Here is a 17,519-nt window from a genome sequence, read left to right as displayed (position 1 = left end):
TATCAGGAGAGATTTCTTTGACTGGGCTTATAATCATTAGAATTTAAAAGAGTGAGAGGGATCTAATTGAAATAAATAAAATTCTAATAGGGCTGGAAAAACTAAATGCAGGGATGATGATTTCCTTATTTGGGAGACCAGAACCAGGGGACCCAGTCTCACAATACTGGATAGACCATTTACGACTGAGACGAGGAATATCTAGTCTCTCTAAGGATTGTGAACCTGAGCAGTTTTCTACCACAGAAGGTTGAGGCCAAGTCACTGAATATATTCAAGAAAGAAATAGATAAATTTCTAGATTTTAAATGCATCAAGGGGTATTGGGAGAAACTAAAAATATGGCATTGGGATGGAGGATCAACCAAGACAAGTTGTTGTGGACATCCTATGGTTCCTGCTCTTGAGGGTCAAAAAGTTGACTGAGCAGGTCTTTCTTTGCAGAGACCTTGAGCCAGTGGACATTGAATTTCCTGTCACACTTTTTGAGTTGAAGTTATGGAGATAGTGGTAATATAAGACAAAGAACTACAGATGCTGAAAATCTGAAACAAAAACAGAATTGCTGCAGAACTCAGCAGGTCCGGCTGCAACTGTGGAAAGAAAGCAAAGTCAGTGTTTTGAAACATTCCTTCAGAATGAGATCGTGCTTACCCCTGTAAGATCATCAAAGATGTTGCTGTAGCAGTATGCTGCATGCTTCAGATATGTCCAATTGGATCCTCCCTCTGTCCTGACATCACTTTGCAAGTATGGGGCTCGATGAATATTGTCAGTACTCTTGCCTGTTATTTCCACTGAAGTAATATACTGTTTGATTCAGTCAGCCTGTACTTGGAATGTATAGCTATGTATCTAGCGTATTGAAATTAATCAGCATTGAAATTTGTAAATGGATCAAAAGTTGCCATTTCCAGTGGTGTCCACTCTCCATCATCCTCAAGTTATCTCACAAAGACAAAGCATATCAAAAATTTGAACAACAAGCTGTGTGGACCATTTCACTTACGAGTGACCATATGAGTGGTATTTTCCTCCAACAGAATCCTACCATCAGTCCAAAAGAAATTTGCCATTGCGGAATTAGGAAATGTTTGTATCATGAATTTAAAGTCTGATAAGATGCCTTGTACAGAGGCCATATGTCTCAATGATTGGCTGATCAAATCAAACAACAGGTTCCTTTGATTGTCTTTAATACATAGAATGCAGATGATATTCAACAAGTGCATGCTGGGAAAAATCCAAAATGAAAATATCTGTTTTGTATGATTTTACAATTGGGTGGCATTTGGTGAACATTCTTGGGTGGACTAATAGCTATCACAATAGCAACCATTTTGAGGCAAATGCTCAAACTCAGAGAGTGAAATAAAATATTGCAGATTCTTGAAGTCTGAGGTAAAACTAAAGGTTTGCAAAATTTTGGGAGATCTAGCAGTATCAGTGGAGGGAGGACAGAGTTCTTGTTCCAATATGACTCTTCTTGTAAGTTTGCAACATGGCTAATATTACACCTGTTAGAAGCAGCATACATTGACAAATAGTGACCCATTTCTGAATGAAAATAATATGTTCAAGCCTGTGCCTTTTCTGTGCCTTTTTTTTAATAAACTTGGGAATCGTATAATTCGCCACTGCTTTATCTATGGCAACACCTTGACCAATTTTAGCCGACTAGCTAACCAATAGTACACTTTTTCACCTGTGTATGAGTTGTTGTGATTGTTTGATATTAGGATTCTTTTGTTTGTTCTGATGAGTACAAGATGAAAAGCTTTGGCAACATGCCTTTTTTATGGCAGTGTTCAAGTGGTATCACCAGACAACTGAAGTATATTCTTACTTCAGGCCAAATGTCAGCTAAATTTGCAAGTGGATAGTTCAGTGCAATCTAGCAGCACAGAAAGAGGAATTTAAAAGGGCAGCTTATAGTATGGCTTTTGCCCGAAACGTTTTACTGCTTCTCGGATGCTGCCTGAACTGCTGTGCTTTTCCAGCACCACTAATCCAGAATCTGGTTTCCAGCCTCTGCAGTCATTGTTTTTACCTAGTATGGTAAACAAGTCCTTTCCCCCAGATGTTTCGAGAGTAATGTCTATTTTGACAGAAAATAAAGGTCGAGTAGAAGAAAGATAATGAAAGCAGATCAGGAACTAAATAGCAACTGTGCTGTACACCAGTTTGCATCTCTTGGAGACGGGAGAATAAGGATATGTCTCTACTAGAAGAAATGTTTGTGAAAGTCTGCTTGTGGATAGTGGCGTCTGTCAACTCCTCAGCTACAGAGATCATGAAGCAAAGGATTTTAGTAAGAAGGAAAATCTTATTCGTGAGCTAAAAGGGTGACTGTTAGCCCCCTAGTTTTTGACAGAAAGAAACATGCTTTCCATATTCACCTTGTCAAGACCCTTCAGGGTCTTCTACGTTTCAATCAAGTCTCTTTTCGCTCTTGTAAACTCCATTGGAAACAAGCCAGACCGTCAAAGGTATCTTCATATAATAACCCAATGATTCCTGGTATCAATGTAGTTAACCTCCAGTGCATTTACATTCTTCTTTGAATAAGACCGAAATTGCGTACAGTATTTGAGATATGTTTTCACCTATGCACGTATGGCTGAACCATAACATCATAACTTTTATAATACATTCCTCTTGGAATAAGGGATAACTGCCATTAGCCTTGAGTATCAGCTGCATGTAATGCTTTGTTACTCCATCTCTCTCCATCTCTGAATTCGGCTGTCGTTCTTTGTTTAAATAACACTGTGCTATTTTATCCTTTTTCCAAAATGAACAGCTTCACATTTTTCAAAATTATATTCCATCTGACAGATTTTTGCCCACTTGCTCAACTTATTAACACCCATCAACAATCTCTTTTTATGTCTTCTCCACAACATGCTTTTCCACCTTTGTCTACTGTGAATTTAACTACCATGCCTTCATTTCCCTCATCAAATTCATTGATGTAAATCATAAAAAGTTGAGGCCCCAGCACAGACTTTGCAGAATGTGATGAATGGATTCCTGCAGATCAGGCAACAATCCATTTATGCACTTTTATCGCCAGTCAGCCAGCCAATTCTATCCATGCTAATGTATTTACGTCTATTCAGTGGCTCTTTTATTTTCAGCAGTAACCTTTGATGTGGTATCTCATCAAATGCCTTCTGGAAATCCAAGTACAGTACATCTACATAGTGCATCTTAATCCTTCAAAGAACTCCATTAAATTGCTTAAACATATGCTAATACTTCCTGATTATAGAGTCATAGAGATGTACAGCATGGAAACAGATCCTTCGGTCCAACCCGTCCATGCTGACCAGATATCCCAACCAAATCTCGTCCCACCTGCCAGCATCCGACCCATATCCCTCCAAACCCCTCCTATTCATATACCCATCCAAATGCCTCAAATGTTGCAATTGTACCAATCTCCACCACTTCCTCTGGCAGCTCACTCCATACACGTACCACCCTCTGCGTGAAAACGTTGTCCTCTAGGTCTCTTTTATATATTTTCCCTCTCACCCTAAACCTATGCCCTGTAGTTCTGGACCCCCCGACCCCAGGGAAAAGACCTTGCCCTGTCCATGCCCCTCATAATTTTGTAAACCTCTATAAGGTCACCCCTCATCCTCCAAAGCTCCAGGGAAAATAGCCCCAGCCTGTTCAGCCTCTCCTTGTAGCTCAAATCCTCCAACCCTGGCAACATCCTTGTAAATCTTTTCTGAACCCTTTCAAGTTTCACAACATCTTTCCGATAGGAAGGAGACCAGAATTGCATGCAATATTCCAACAGTGGCCTAACCAATGTCATGTACAGCCGCAACATAACCTTCCAACTCCTGTACTCCATACTCTGACCAATAAAGGAAAGCATACCAAACGCCTTCTTCACTATCCTATCTACCTGCGACTCCACTTTCAAGGAGCCATGACCCTGCACTCCAAGATCTCTTTGTTCAGCAACACTCCCTAGGACCTTGCCATTAAGTGTATAAGTCCTACTAAGATTTGCTTTCCCAAAATGCAGCACCTCGCATTTATCTGAATTAAACTCCATCTGCCACTTCTCAGCCCATTGGCCCATCTAGTCAAGATCCTGTTGTAATCTGAGGTAACCCTCTTCGCTGTCCACTACACCTCCAATTTTGGTGTCATAGAACATAGAACAATACAGCACAGAACAGGCCCTTTGGTCCACGACGTTGTGCCGAACATTTGTCCTAGCTTAAGCACCCATCCATGTACCTATCCAATTGCTGCTTAAAGGTCGCCAATGATTCTGACTCTGCCACTCCCACAGACAGCGCATTCCATGCCCCCACCACTCTCTGGGTAAAGAACCTGCCCCTGACATCTCTCCTATACCTTCCACCCTTCACCTTAAATTTATGTCCCCTTGTAACATTCTGTTGTACCTGGGGAAAAAGTTTCTGACTGTCAACTCTATCTATTCCTCTGATCATCTAATAAACCTCTATCAAGTCACCCCTCATCCTTCGCCGTTCCAATGAGACAAGGCCTAGCACTCTCAACCTATCCTCGTACGAACTATTCTCCATTCCATGCAACATCCTGGTAAATCTTCTCTGCACCTTCTCCAAAACTTCCACATCTTTCCTAAAGTGAGGCGACCAGAACTGCACACAGTACTCCAAATGTGGCCTAACCAAAGTCCTGTACAGTTGCAACATCACTTCACGACTCTTGAATTCAATCCCTCTGCTAATGAACGCTAATACACCATAGGCCTTCTTACAAGCTCTATCCACCTGAGTGGCAACTTTCAAAGATCTATGAACATAGACCCCAAGATCCCTCTGCTCCTCCACCTTACTAAGAACCCTACCGTTAACCCTAAATTCCGCATTCTTATTTGTTCTTCCAAAATGGACAACCTCACACTTGACAGCGTTGAACTCCATCTGCCACTCCTCAGCCCAGCTCTGCATCAAATCTAAGTCCCTTTGCAGCCGACAACAGCCCTATAGTATACCTATTGGCTTAGTGCCACCTTTTTGAGGGCAGTTTGGGATGAGCAGCAACTACCAGCTTTGTCACAATACTGCTATCCTTTTGTAAGAAATAAAACCTGCAGACATGTGCTCCTCTGAAGTTGGGACTCCTCTGGCCTTCTCGCTGAGCGGTTACATGGTGTCCATTATGTAGAAAAAACTCTCAATGCCAATTAAAGGATCAGCCAATCAAATTCCAAAGTGTAATTGTTTATCTTGGGTTCTATCTCTTGTTTACCAGCCCGTTAGACAGACAGTAGCACCAACACTAAGCAGAAAGAAAGAAGGGAGCACCCTCAACACACTTGAAATTAAAGCCCTGGAAAGACTCAAAAGACAAATATTGTAATCCTATCTGCGGACGAAGGGCATATGACCATCATCCTGAAGAGAACACAGTGCATTGAAAAAAACAAGCATCTACCAACAGGTGGTGGTGGACTCGACACCACAGCTGGCAAGCCACACTTGAAATTCAGCCCATCATTTTGCAGTTGTTCTTCCAGTCAGGATATGTAGGGTAGTGGAAGCATCGATTAGACAACTATTGAATAGAAAGTTGAATGATCTGAAGGAGAAAGCTTTAAGCTAGCTTTCTCATTTATACTTATTATTGTAGAGGTCATACAGTACCAGAGAGGGAACAAAACTCCTTTCCAGAGAATAGAATTATAGAAAAAGAAGCCACTATTGTCCTTGATCGGACCTACCCTCGTTCTCGTCATTCTCAGGTTTCTCACATACGCATAAAATGCCTTTGGGTTATCCTTGATCCTATCCGCCAAAGATTTTTCTTGCCCTCTCTTGGCTCTCCTAATCCCTTTCTTCAGGTCCTTTCTGGCTATCCTGTATCCCTCCACTGCTCTGTCTGAATCCTGTTTCCTCATCCTTATGTAAGCCTCCTTCTTCCTCTTTACCAGACATTCAACCTCCCTCGTCAACCAAGGTTCCCTCACATGACCATTTCTTTCCTGCCTGACAGGTACATACATCAAGGACACGTCGTATCTGTTTCTTGAAAAAGTTCCACATTTCCACGACATCCTTCCCTGGCAGCCTATGCTCCTCAGAACCTGTCTTACAGCATCGTAATTTCCCTTCCCCCAATTGTAAAACCTACCCTGTTGCACGCACCTATCTCTCTCCATAACCAAGGTGAAAGTCACAGAATTGTGGTCACCATCACCAAAATGTTCACCCACTAACAAGCCCATCACTTGTCCCGGTTCGTTACCAAGTATCAAATCCACTATGGCCTCCCCTCTGGTCGGACAATTTACATACTGAGTTAGAAAAGCTTCCTGGACACACTGCACAAACACCGCCCCTCCAATCTACTTGATCTAAAGAACTTCCAATCAATATTTGGGAAGTTGAAATCATCTGCAAACTTACTAACTGTACCTCTTATGCTCACATCCAAATTATTTATATAAATGTCAAAAAGTAGAGGACCCAGCACTGATCCTTGCGGCACTCCACTGGTCACAGGCCTCCAGTCTGAAAAACAACCCTCCACCACCACCACCACCCTCTGTCTTCTACCTTTGAGCCAGTTCTGTATCCAAATGGCTAATTCTCCCTGTATTCCATGAGATCTAGCATGAGTCTCCCTTGCATGTTTTTTAAATGCACAGCTACAATCTTTTACAATTGTTTCCAACATCTTCCATATGACAGACATCAAACTAACTGGCCTAGTTTCCTGTTTTCTACCTTCTTCCCTTCTGGAATAAGAATAATGTTAGCATACTTAACCTTGCGAAGGTCCCTCATGAACCTGTAAGAGACACGTGGTACATTTGAACATGATTGGCAGGGAAAGGTCTCTGGTTCATGCAACCTGTCACATCCAGTTACAAAAATAAGTGTATCAGAAACTTCCCAACCCTTAAACCGTATTATCTCCTGGTGGAGAGAAGAAAGGAGCCCAAGCTAACTCAGTGAGGGGAAAGCGACTGGAAACTTTTTTCTCACTCTCATATGGCAATCAAATTAATCCAGGCCATTGTGTGAATGGGCAATTATTCACTGCTTATTTTTTTATTCAGATGATCAAAACTCAACCAGGTACCAGACCAGCGCATAACAGAACTGAAACAGAAGTAAGGCAAGGGAATAATGATGAGCGAAGGGGGTTGGTGAAGAGAACAGGGAAAGGAAGGCGGGTTGCATAGCCAAATGAGGACAAGGACCAGACGAAGAATTAATAACAAAATTAGAGGGTGGAATAATAGATTGAATATCGGAGAACCATCCAAAACATGCACATGAATGAACACAATGCAAACCTATATTAATAACAAGATCGAGATTAAATGAGATAAACAGAATGGAGAGATGATGATATAAAACAACCCAATATTGTAGATGGGCAGGCGGATTAGGTTATTTATACACACCGTTGATCATCCAGTAGTCAATGACCAGGTTTACATTAAGTAGTTAAAGAGACCATGCATACAGAAGCAGTTAGAGGAGGAAACCATAAGCTATGCAGGTGATTGTTTAATGTGTTGAGGAAGCACATAAAGAGTGAGATTGTTAAAATCCAACAGAGTTTGACCTGAGAATGCAGAAAGAGATTTTCGAGACCGCGTGCTAGTGGTGCATATCTGCAGATTTGCTGAAGCATGAGAACATGCTGGAACAAGTCGAGTGAAATCCAGAAAGTAAGGACAATAAAGTTAGTTGTTTGTGAGTACAGAACTTTAGTATTGCTGAAAAACAACCTTGCACTCATCAGGGCAATTTACAATAATACCAATCTAACAGAAAAGCCAACACTTATCGTGGAGGAGAGTAGGACACTGGTTGACCTGTGGACCTGATTGGTAGCACGACTGCTATGGCAAATGCTATGCTGTGGGATACTAGCTACACTGATCAGATCATTTCTTACTACATATTATGGAAACTTAGGAATGACCCAAAGTGTGTCACCTTTTGTCCTGAAAAGTGGCCAGTTTACTTTAAATTATCTTGGGATATTAAGGGACCTCAAAGTTTTGAGGTATATGAAAGTTAGCAGTTTTATGCTGCCAGTATGCATTTGCAAAAGTAGTGATGTTTGCCACTAGCAGGTGCTGCTGTCAAGCCAAAAGGGCATTCTTCCTATGCAAATGGATAATATCACGTATGAACAAAGTATGTTGACCGCACACCCCAAGGATTGGTGGGTCATGATTAACAGGATATCCATTCTTTTGTTCACAGCAACCCTTACCTAATTAACACATGCTTACAAAATGCACAACAAAGTGTACATCATTTGATGTGATTCTACAATTGGGCAACATTTGCTGAAAAATCCTGAGGATGTGAATAATTTCACTGACAACGAATTTAAGATTGTCATTTAAGTTTGCAATGTGAAACACTTGCTTGTACTTTGATGACTAGAAGAATGTGTTCATGCGTTGTTCCTGTTGTAATTCATCAAAATAGGTAACAGCCAATTCTTTGTTCATTTCTCAGGGTAGTGAATTGACCAATTAGAGTTAACCATCAATTGTCATTAGGTGGTGTATTCTTCATGGCATTCTCTGTACCAGAGTCTACTTGCTCACGGTTGCACTCATATACTGTCTACACTTGTTCCCCTTAAATTGATATTTCTGAGAATTGCACTTGAGTGCCAAAAAAAGATTTAGATAAAATGTGTCTTTTTTTTCAAAAGTACTCAAATTGCAAAAATCATGGAAACAGAACCAAATGCCATGTAGATTCAAAGCTTTAGGTCCATTTGAACAGTTGCAATAAAGACCACTGAAGTCTATTATTCCCTGGCTTTTTGTGGCATTTGCATTTTGAGCCCATCCATTCACTTTATACTTAATAGTTGTGTAATGTCCTTCAAAAACATTAAGACCATGTCTGGAACAATCCTGGAAAATTACTACAGCCCACTTAAGCAATCAACAACACTTCAAAGACCACAATGGTTGTTATCACTACGTAATTCCAATTTACTTCAAGAAACAGCTGAAGGCACTTAATACTGGAACAGTTATGAGCCATAGATACCATAGAATCCCTACAGTGTGGAAACAGGTCCTTTGGTTTAACAAATCCACACTGACCCTCCGAAGAGTAACCCACCCAGACCAATTCCCCTTCTCCATTACTCTATATTTACCCTAACTTATGCACCTAACCTACACATCCCTGGACACTATGGACAATTTAGCATGGCCAATCCACCTAACCTGCACGTCTTTAGAAAGTGGGAGGAAACCGGAGTACCCAGAGGAAACCCAGGCAGACACTGGGAGAATGTGCAAACTCCACACAGATAATCCCCCGAGGCTGGAAATGAACCTGGGTCCCTGGCGCTGTGAGGCAGCAGTGCTAACCACCGATTCATCATGCCGCCCAGAGCCCTGAGAATATTCCGGAAATAGTACTGAAGACGTATCCTCCAGAACTAACCATACCCATGGTGAAGCTACTGGTGTTGGAGATCACCACAGTCTAATGAGAATTTAGGGCTGCTCTCTCATTAGAGAGAGAAATCTGATGCTGGTTCAACCTATGAGGCACCACCCCTCAGATGAAGGGAGAGGCTGAGAAGAAGCATCCTTCATAGTAACCTTGCCTACTTTGGGAATTGAACTGCAAACAAGCCATGCAGGCAACTGAGCTAAATGGCAAAACTGGCATCCACCCAGAAAAACAGAAAATTATTCAGCTATATCTTTTGCGTAATAAGCAGGACAGATTCAACCCAGCCAGTTACCATCCTATCAGTCTATTCTTCAGCATTAATAAAGTGATGAAAAGGGGTCATAACAATTCTACTGAGCAGCACTAACTTCAAAATAATTTGCTCATTGATGCTCAGTTTGAGTTCCATTGTGGCCATTCACCTGCTGACCTCCTTACAGCCTTGGTTCAAACATTGACAAAAGAGTCAGGTAAGGTGAGACTAGCAGCCCTTGATATCAAGATGGCATTTCACAAAGTGCAGCATCATGGGAGGAATGGAAAACCGGCGTCAGTGAGAATCAGTGGGAAAACTCTTCGCTGTTTGGAGTCGTACCTGGCACAAAACAAGATGGTTGTGGCTGTTGGAGATTAGTCATCTCAGCTTCAGGACATCTCTGCAGGAATTCTAGTGGTAGTGTCCTCGGCTGTACTATCATCAGTGACCTTCCTTATTCATAAGGTCAAAAATGGGGACGTTTGCTGATGATTGCATATTGTTCAACACCATTATCAACAATTCAGGAACTGAAACAATCTGTGTCTAAATGTAACAGTATCTGGACAGTATCCACAACTTGGGTTGAAAGGTGGCAAGTATCATTTGGACTCTCAAATGTAATACAATGCCCATCTCCAAAAAGAGAGAATCCGTCCATTGCCCCTTGATTCAAAGGTGTTAGCATCACTGAATCCCTCCCTAACAATACCTTAGGGGTTACTGTTGGCCAGAAACTGAACTTGCCATATAAATATTGTGGTTACAAAACCAGTCAGAGGCTACAAGTAGTGCAGCACATAATTCACTACCTGACTCCCCAAAGCCTGTCCACCATCTGCAAAGCACAAATCAGGAGTGGATGGAGTACTCTCCACTTGCCTAGATGAGTGCAGCTTGAATAACAATGAAGAAGCTTGAAACCATCCAAGGCAAAGCAATCTGCACGACATATACTCCCTTCACCATTGATGCTCAATTGCTGCAATGTGTCCCATCCAGAAGATGCACTGTGGAAACTTAGCAAAGATCCTTCTACAGCACCTTCCAAACCCACAAACGCTACCATCTAGGGCAAGGACAGCAGATGCATGGGAACACCACCCCTTGCAAGTTCGCCTCTGAAATCATTCACCATGCTAACTTGGAAATATATCATACTTCCTTCAGTGTTGCTGGTTCCAAATTCTGAAAGTCCCTCCTAAAGGACATTGTGGGTCAACCTACAACACGTGGGCTACAGTGTTTCAAGAAAGCAGCTCATCACGTTCTCAAAGGAAAGTATGGATGGCCAGTAAATGCTGGCCTGACCAGTGAAGCCCAAATGCTCTACATGAATTACAAAAGCACATTTTTTTTGCGAAATTGGATATCTTCCATTCTCAGGAGCTGATCTAGCTTAAATATCTGCAGTGAATGTCTCTATACTGCATTTGCTGGAAACTTATAGCAGAGCCTAATGCCTCTGGAATGGTCCACTTTGTAGTGCATAACCTGTCCTATTGCTTATTAATGTGTATCAATGTCTTCTACTTTTCCCTTGCCTTCCAACTTAAGAAACCAATCCAAATAACCAAAATCTAATTCATTCTTTGTTTTAAAGACCAAAGTTTTGCATCTGTTGATTTCTTTGCTTTTCTAAAGTCAAAATGCCTCATTCTGTCAGCCTCTCTTGTTAACTGTAGGCTCTTCAAACTTGGTTTCACTTATGTTTTCCTTCTCTGAATCTTTCCCAGGATCTCGAGATCCTTCACCATTTCTAGGGACCAAAATTGAACATTGTTTCAGGTGCAATCAGTCTCTGGTTTTGTGCAAACATGGAATATATTTGTAGACTTTGATTCACATAGGTTTAAACTGAAGTGCAGGTTTCATCATGTGATTTTATCATGATAAATTGATGATCACTTCAAGATTTATTCATTTTAGTCATTCCATAAGATTTATTTAAAAATTAGAAATCGGCCATTAATTTGGGATTGATTCCAGGTATTATTGTATTTGAATAAATTTAAAATCTAAATCACACGTGAAATAGAGCTTGTTGTTCAAAGCTATTGCTACTAAATTCTACTAGTTGCCTCAGCTCCTACTCCACTCTCTTCAGTTTGTGCAAAGTCATGGCCAGAAATCTTCGGGCATTATCATCCACTTGCACAATGCAGTCACAATGTACAATTGGTTAATGTAAAATATTTCCAGCTGTACTTTGAGAATTTAAGTTTAAAGGAATAGCTAATTTCTTTCTTTCTTTCTTTCCACGGAGCAAATTTCCCTTGTCATTGCTGAAACTGTAAGCTGAACCACTCTACCGTTAGCCTGAGAACGTTTAAAATATTATTTTGAGTAAATATGGTTTTGGTGTTTTGTCTTATGTTTTCGTCACATTGTTTTCAAGAATAAATTAATCTAAAAAGTATTTTCAATTATTTCAATATACATCAGGGCACAGCCTTCTACTAAAGGGAAGACCCTTTAAAACTGAGAAAATGAGAAACTTCTTTAGTCTGAGAGTGATGAATCTGGGGAATTCATTGCCACAGAAGGCTGAGGGGGGGAGGTCATTGAGTATATTTAAAACAGAGAAGGATAAGTTCTTGTTTGCCAAGAGGATCAAAGGTTATAGGGAGAAAGCAGGAAAATGGGGTTGAAAAACCTATCGGCCATGATCAATTGGCGGATTCGACTTGATGGGCTGAATGGACTAATTTTTCCTCCTGTGTCTTATGGTCTAATGATTTGCAGCTTTTAGACTTGGCTTATTTTCATTCATTGTGTCGGTTTTAATCGAAACGTTTATGTGTCTGGTTTGAGTTGTACAGAAGTCTTAAAGTGAATAGTAGCCTTTGCTGTACCAAATGCGTGGTCACTATTGAGTTTGCTTCATTTCAAGTTTAGAATGAAGTACCAATGTATTATGTGAATCAAGTGTGGGTTTTACAGTAAACTTGTAATGTGGAACTGTTCTTCGAATTGAACAACAATTACATAATGTCAACTTTTTTTTCTAACAAGTTGTTATTTTCCACAAGTTACAGAAGAACTCAATTCAGGACAAAATTAAAGTTGGAGTTTTATGATATATTTATGTGTCTTGATGTGATCCAAAAAGTTAACATTAACTTATTTCTACCACAGTGCCCGATGATGCTGAAAATGAGGGAGATGCCTTGTTGCAATTTACTGCAGAGTTTTCTTCAAGGTAATTTTTTTTTCCATTAAAGGAGAGCTCCATGCTTTTTTAAAACATCTGTTGAGCGAAGTTTTCTCTATTATCAGATAATTAAGAAATTTAAATGTCATCCTAAATGTAAATCAATTCAGAATGATCACTGCAAAGAAAATAGACGAATAAGGAATTATAAGTGGGTGAGAAGAATTGTGACTTCTCATTCAGTGACACAATCTAAAATGATAATTGAAGCTTCAGGAATGTAGTGAAGGTGAATTAGACTGTGTAACAATAATAGCAGATAATTGCTGACTTGTAAATGGAAAACCCCAGAGACCAAAATAATAAACATTGGTTGATTTAAATATACATACTCTTTCATGCTTACCTCAGTGCTGCTCCATTAACAGGCCAATTTTCCCTTGCGGTGAGCAAGGGAAAAAGACATACTGCAAGTGGAGAAATATTAAAATATTCTGACAGTTGCTGATTTTTCTAGACACTTTGTTGACTCTGATGCAAATGTACTTGCTGCCTCCAATTATTACAGAGGAACATGAGTAGACCATTCAGCTTGTCGAGTCTGCTCCACCATTTTAATACAATTATGGATGATCAGTCATTTCAATGACCATTACCCACACTATCCCCATAACTGTGTGCCATTGATGGTCAAAAAAGTTATCAAGCTCAACTTGAAGTGTGCTCAGAGCTTCCACAGCCCTCAAGTAGAGAATTCAAAGATTATCACTCTTGGAGTAAAAGAAATTCTCCTCATCTTGGTTTTAATGACATTCCCCGTTTTTTTAAATTATGCCTCTCATTCTTGATTCCCTAACCAGGGGAAATATTTTACCGACATCTACCCTATCTATCTCTTTAAAATACTTAAAAGTTTCAATGACATCATCTCTCCTTGCTCAAAACTCGAGAGAATAGAGGCCTATTTTGCCTAAACACTCATTGACAGTCCCATCATTTTGCAAGCAAGTCTGCTGAACCTTTGTTGTCAAAAAGTGTGGTGCTAGAAAAGCACAGCAGGCCAGGCAGCATCTGACGACCAGGAGAATTGACGTTTCCCACGCTTTACTGAAATCCATATAGATCATGTCCACCACTCTGCCCTCATCAATCCTCTTTGTTACTTTTTCAAACAACTCAAGTCAAGTTTGTGAGACATGATTTCCTGCGCACAAAGCCATATTGATTATCCCTAATTAGACTTTCCAAATATGTGAAAATCCTGTCCCTCAGGATTCCCTCCAACAACTTGTCCACCACCAACGTCAGGTTCATCGGTCTATAGTTCCCTGGCTTTTCCTTACCACCTTTCTTAAGTTGTGGTATCATGTTAGCCAACCTCCAGTCTTCCGGCACCTCGCCTGTGACTATTGATGATACAAATACCTCAGCAAGGGGCTCAGCAATTACTTCCCTGGCTTCCCACAGAGTTCCACGGTACACCTGATCAGGTCCTGGGTATTTATCCACCTTTGTGCGTTTCAAGACATCCAGCACCACCACCTCTGTAATATGGATATTTTTCAAGCTGTCACCATCTATTTCCCTACATTCAATATCATCCCTGTCACACCTGCCCCAGAAGAGATCCCAGTGCCTCTGAAATCTGATACGTTCCCTCCTACATCAGTTCTTCAGCTAAGTATTCAGTCAATTGACCCTAATGTTCTTCTGCTGATTGACATATGGCACTGAGAATAATTCTGAATTTTTGCTCTAAAGTTCCTGCTTTTCAATTTCCTTCCTAACTCCCTGAACTTTGCTTTCAGGATCTCATTCCCCTTCTTAACATAGTGCTAAAGCAGATCACAACTTCTGGCTGAACCCCTTCCCCTAGAAGGATGTCCTGGAGCCACTCCATGACATCTATGAACCATGCACCAAAGAGGCAACACATCATCTTTGAGTCCTGCTTCATGATGCAGAAATGCCTGTTTGATCCCCTGAGTATGGAATTCCCTATCATTTTTGCCCCTATTTTTCTCTATCCCTACTCTGTACAGCTGAGATACAGGTGCACTCATTGAGGAAACACCGCCTTCATTGATTTTGGAAACTACTGTCAATTAGCATGCACAGTAGACTCAGGAGACTTCTGCACTCCATGCCTGGTTTTCTTAGACTGTTTGATAATCATCCATTCTTTCTCTGCCTCACTTATGGGCAACAGTGACTCAAGCTCAGGTTTTAGAAGCCAAAACTCAAGCTTGTGTTGCCAGTGATACTTCGTACAGATGTATTTGTCTGGGGCACGTGATGTATCCATGATTGCACATACCCCAAGAGGTATATGCCATGTCTCCCTGCTGACTTACTGTCCCGTAATTAACTAACAATTGAACTTTACTTACATCAACTTTATTTTCCTTTAGTTTTATTTGATTATATTATTTTACTTCAACTTGATTCAATTTTATCTCTCTTGCTACTTCTTACTCTGCATTCTTTTTAAACTTGTTCACTCCATTCTTGGTGCTGGGTTCAGAATGAAGCTAATCCATACTTTCTGCACTGTTCTTAAACTTGTTGGCCCCTCTCTCAGCTCTGTGCTCGGAATCAACTGTCCGCGATCTTTTAAAACTTGCTGCCTCCTCGCTTGGTGATGTGTTCAAAGTTTTCACCACTGTCTTAATGCTCAGGAAAGGCCAGCTGCTGACTTGTAAGCTACCTGATTCGCACATACTACCCATGAGTCTTCATTGAAAGATGTGAAGCAGGAGACTCACCATCTTTTCAGCTGGCAGCCAAGGGCCTAGACACCGGCACACAATTCCACCCCTCTTTGCTTTTCATTTCATTCTTTGCTTCTTCTTTGAACATCCTATTTTCTGCCAGCTTTCATTTGTATTATCACCCCGACATCTGTCATGTACATGCTCTTCATTCTTCAATTGCAACAACATTTGCAAAATATAGCAGACCAAATATTGAAAGAAATCATGTTGACCCCCAACAAAGTAATGGAAAAGCACTTGACCAACAAGCCAACGTTCGTATTTAGTTTTCCTTCATCTCACTGATGTACTGTTTTCCTTCGAACTTCGGAGGCTGAGGGGTGACCTCATAGTGATTTATAAAATCATGAGGGTCATGGGTAGGATAAATAGACAAAGTTTTTTTCCACTGTGGTGGGGGAGTCCAGAACTAGAGGGCATAGGTTTAGGGTGAGAGGAGAAAGATATAAAAGGGATCTTACGGGAACTTCTTCATGCAGAGGGTGGTGCGTGTATGGAATGAGCTGCCAGAGGAAGTGGTGGCGGCTGATACAATTGCAACACTTAAAAGGCATCTGGATGGGTATATAAATAGGAAGGGTTTGGAGGGATATCTGCCAAGTGCTGGCAAATGAGACTAGATTAGGTTAGGATATTTGGTTGAGATGGACGAGTTGGACCAAAGGGTCTGTTTCTGTGCTGTACATCTCTATGACACTATGATTATTCTTTCCCTCATACAGCTGTTGAGGTCTTCAAAGTTGCTCGTTGTGGTCATTCCAATTAGAAGTATTCAATTTTCTCTGCTGGATTTGTGTTAGTACAAAGCGAGCTTCATTATTGTTTCTGTCAGAAATAAAATCTTTCATGTATGATTTATCTATTGTCATTGATTGTTAACTGTTTTACAGCAATATTTTTGCTCATGATACCGGTCATCTGTAGTTAACTTCTGGATTTGTTCTTCATCAGATATTGAGTCTGGCATTGTTTTGCTTCAAGTGTCCTGTTAAATATGCATTTTTGTTGGCGTTTTACATTGTTGTACAATACTCTATTTGAATCGCGAGTATGATGTTGAACTGTTACAGACATATATTTTGGAAGCTACCAAAACCATTGGTGAATATATTTCAATTTACATTTTTATGTCATTATTTGAAATATTCTGCAAAGTGTGGCATCAAGAAGCCTTAGTAAAATTTTAGAGAGTGGGAATCAGGGTAGGACGCCAAGTCTTCAGTGAAAGGATTCATATCAAGACCAAAAGAAAATGGCAAACCTTTTTAGAGACTAACCACCTCAGTCCCTGTAGAAGTTCTTCAGAGACACAGAGCAGTCGATCATTGCTTGATTACATTCAAACTAAATTAGTTCGCCATCTTCTATGGATCCCGTCCTGCTTGGATCAGCAAGCATTTCATAGAATTGGTAGAGCATGTTGTAATTTTTCTTTCTTTTAAGTGAGCCTCTGCAACTTGCCACTTCTCGCCCTCCTCTGGCTATGTCACATTTTGTAAGCTTGGTGTAGATGGACCTGAGAAGTGCTAAAGCAGGTTTCAGTACTTGCCTCCATGTGGAATGATTGGATGCAATATTTTCCCCAGAGAGCTCTGCTCTTTTGCAGACTCTCTGAAAACAAACTTTGTCGGCATAAGTGTCCTTGGGTGAACTCACCTGGATGTTCATGGATGCTAATATTACAAACCATTGATTAAGTATGGTATAAAATAAAAATGTATCCAGTAAGATTGTTTAGGTTTATATCCTTTTATTTCAAATAACAGAAACCCAACCCTCAATGGTGCCTGCTGTATTCTCCTGTGGGTAAATTTGGAGGGAGTTTTTTGTCAAGTTTTAAGGGAGAAAGGTGGATAATC

General features: G+C 40.6%; 1 protein-coding gene across 2 annotated transcripts in view; it reads left to right on the top strand.

Moving 5' to 3' along the window:
- Positions 1–17,519, top strand: part of faf1 (Fas (TNFRSF6) associated factor 1) — a 415,349-nt gene that overhangs the window by 270,056 nt on the left and 127,774 nt on the right. For both annotated transcript variants that reach the window (XM_043699222.1, XM_043699221.1), the window contains one exon: positions 12,871–12,934. In XM_043699222.1, coding sequence (XP_043555157.1) covers positions 12,871–12,934 — 64 coding nt within the window. The remainder of the gene's footprint in view (positions 1–12,870; positions 12,935–17,519) is intronic.

The sequence above is a fragment of the Chiloscyllium plagiosum genome, chromosome 11 (assembly GCF_004010195.1).
Source record: "Chiloscyllium plagiosum isolate BGI_BamShark_2017 chromosome 11, ASM401019v2, whole genome shotgun sequence".
Taxonomy (NCBI): domain Eukaryota; kingdom Metazoa; phylum Chordata; class Chondrichthyes; order Orectolobiformes; family Hemiscylliidae; genus Chiloscyllium; species Chiloscyllium plagiosum.
This window is presented reverse-complemented; position numbering and strand designations above follow the sequence as displayed.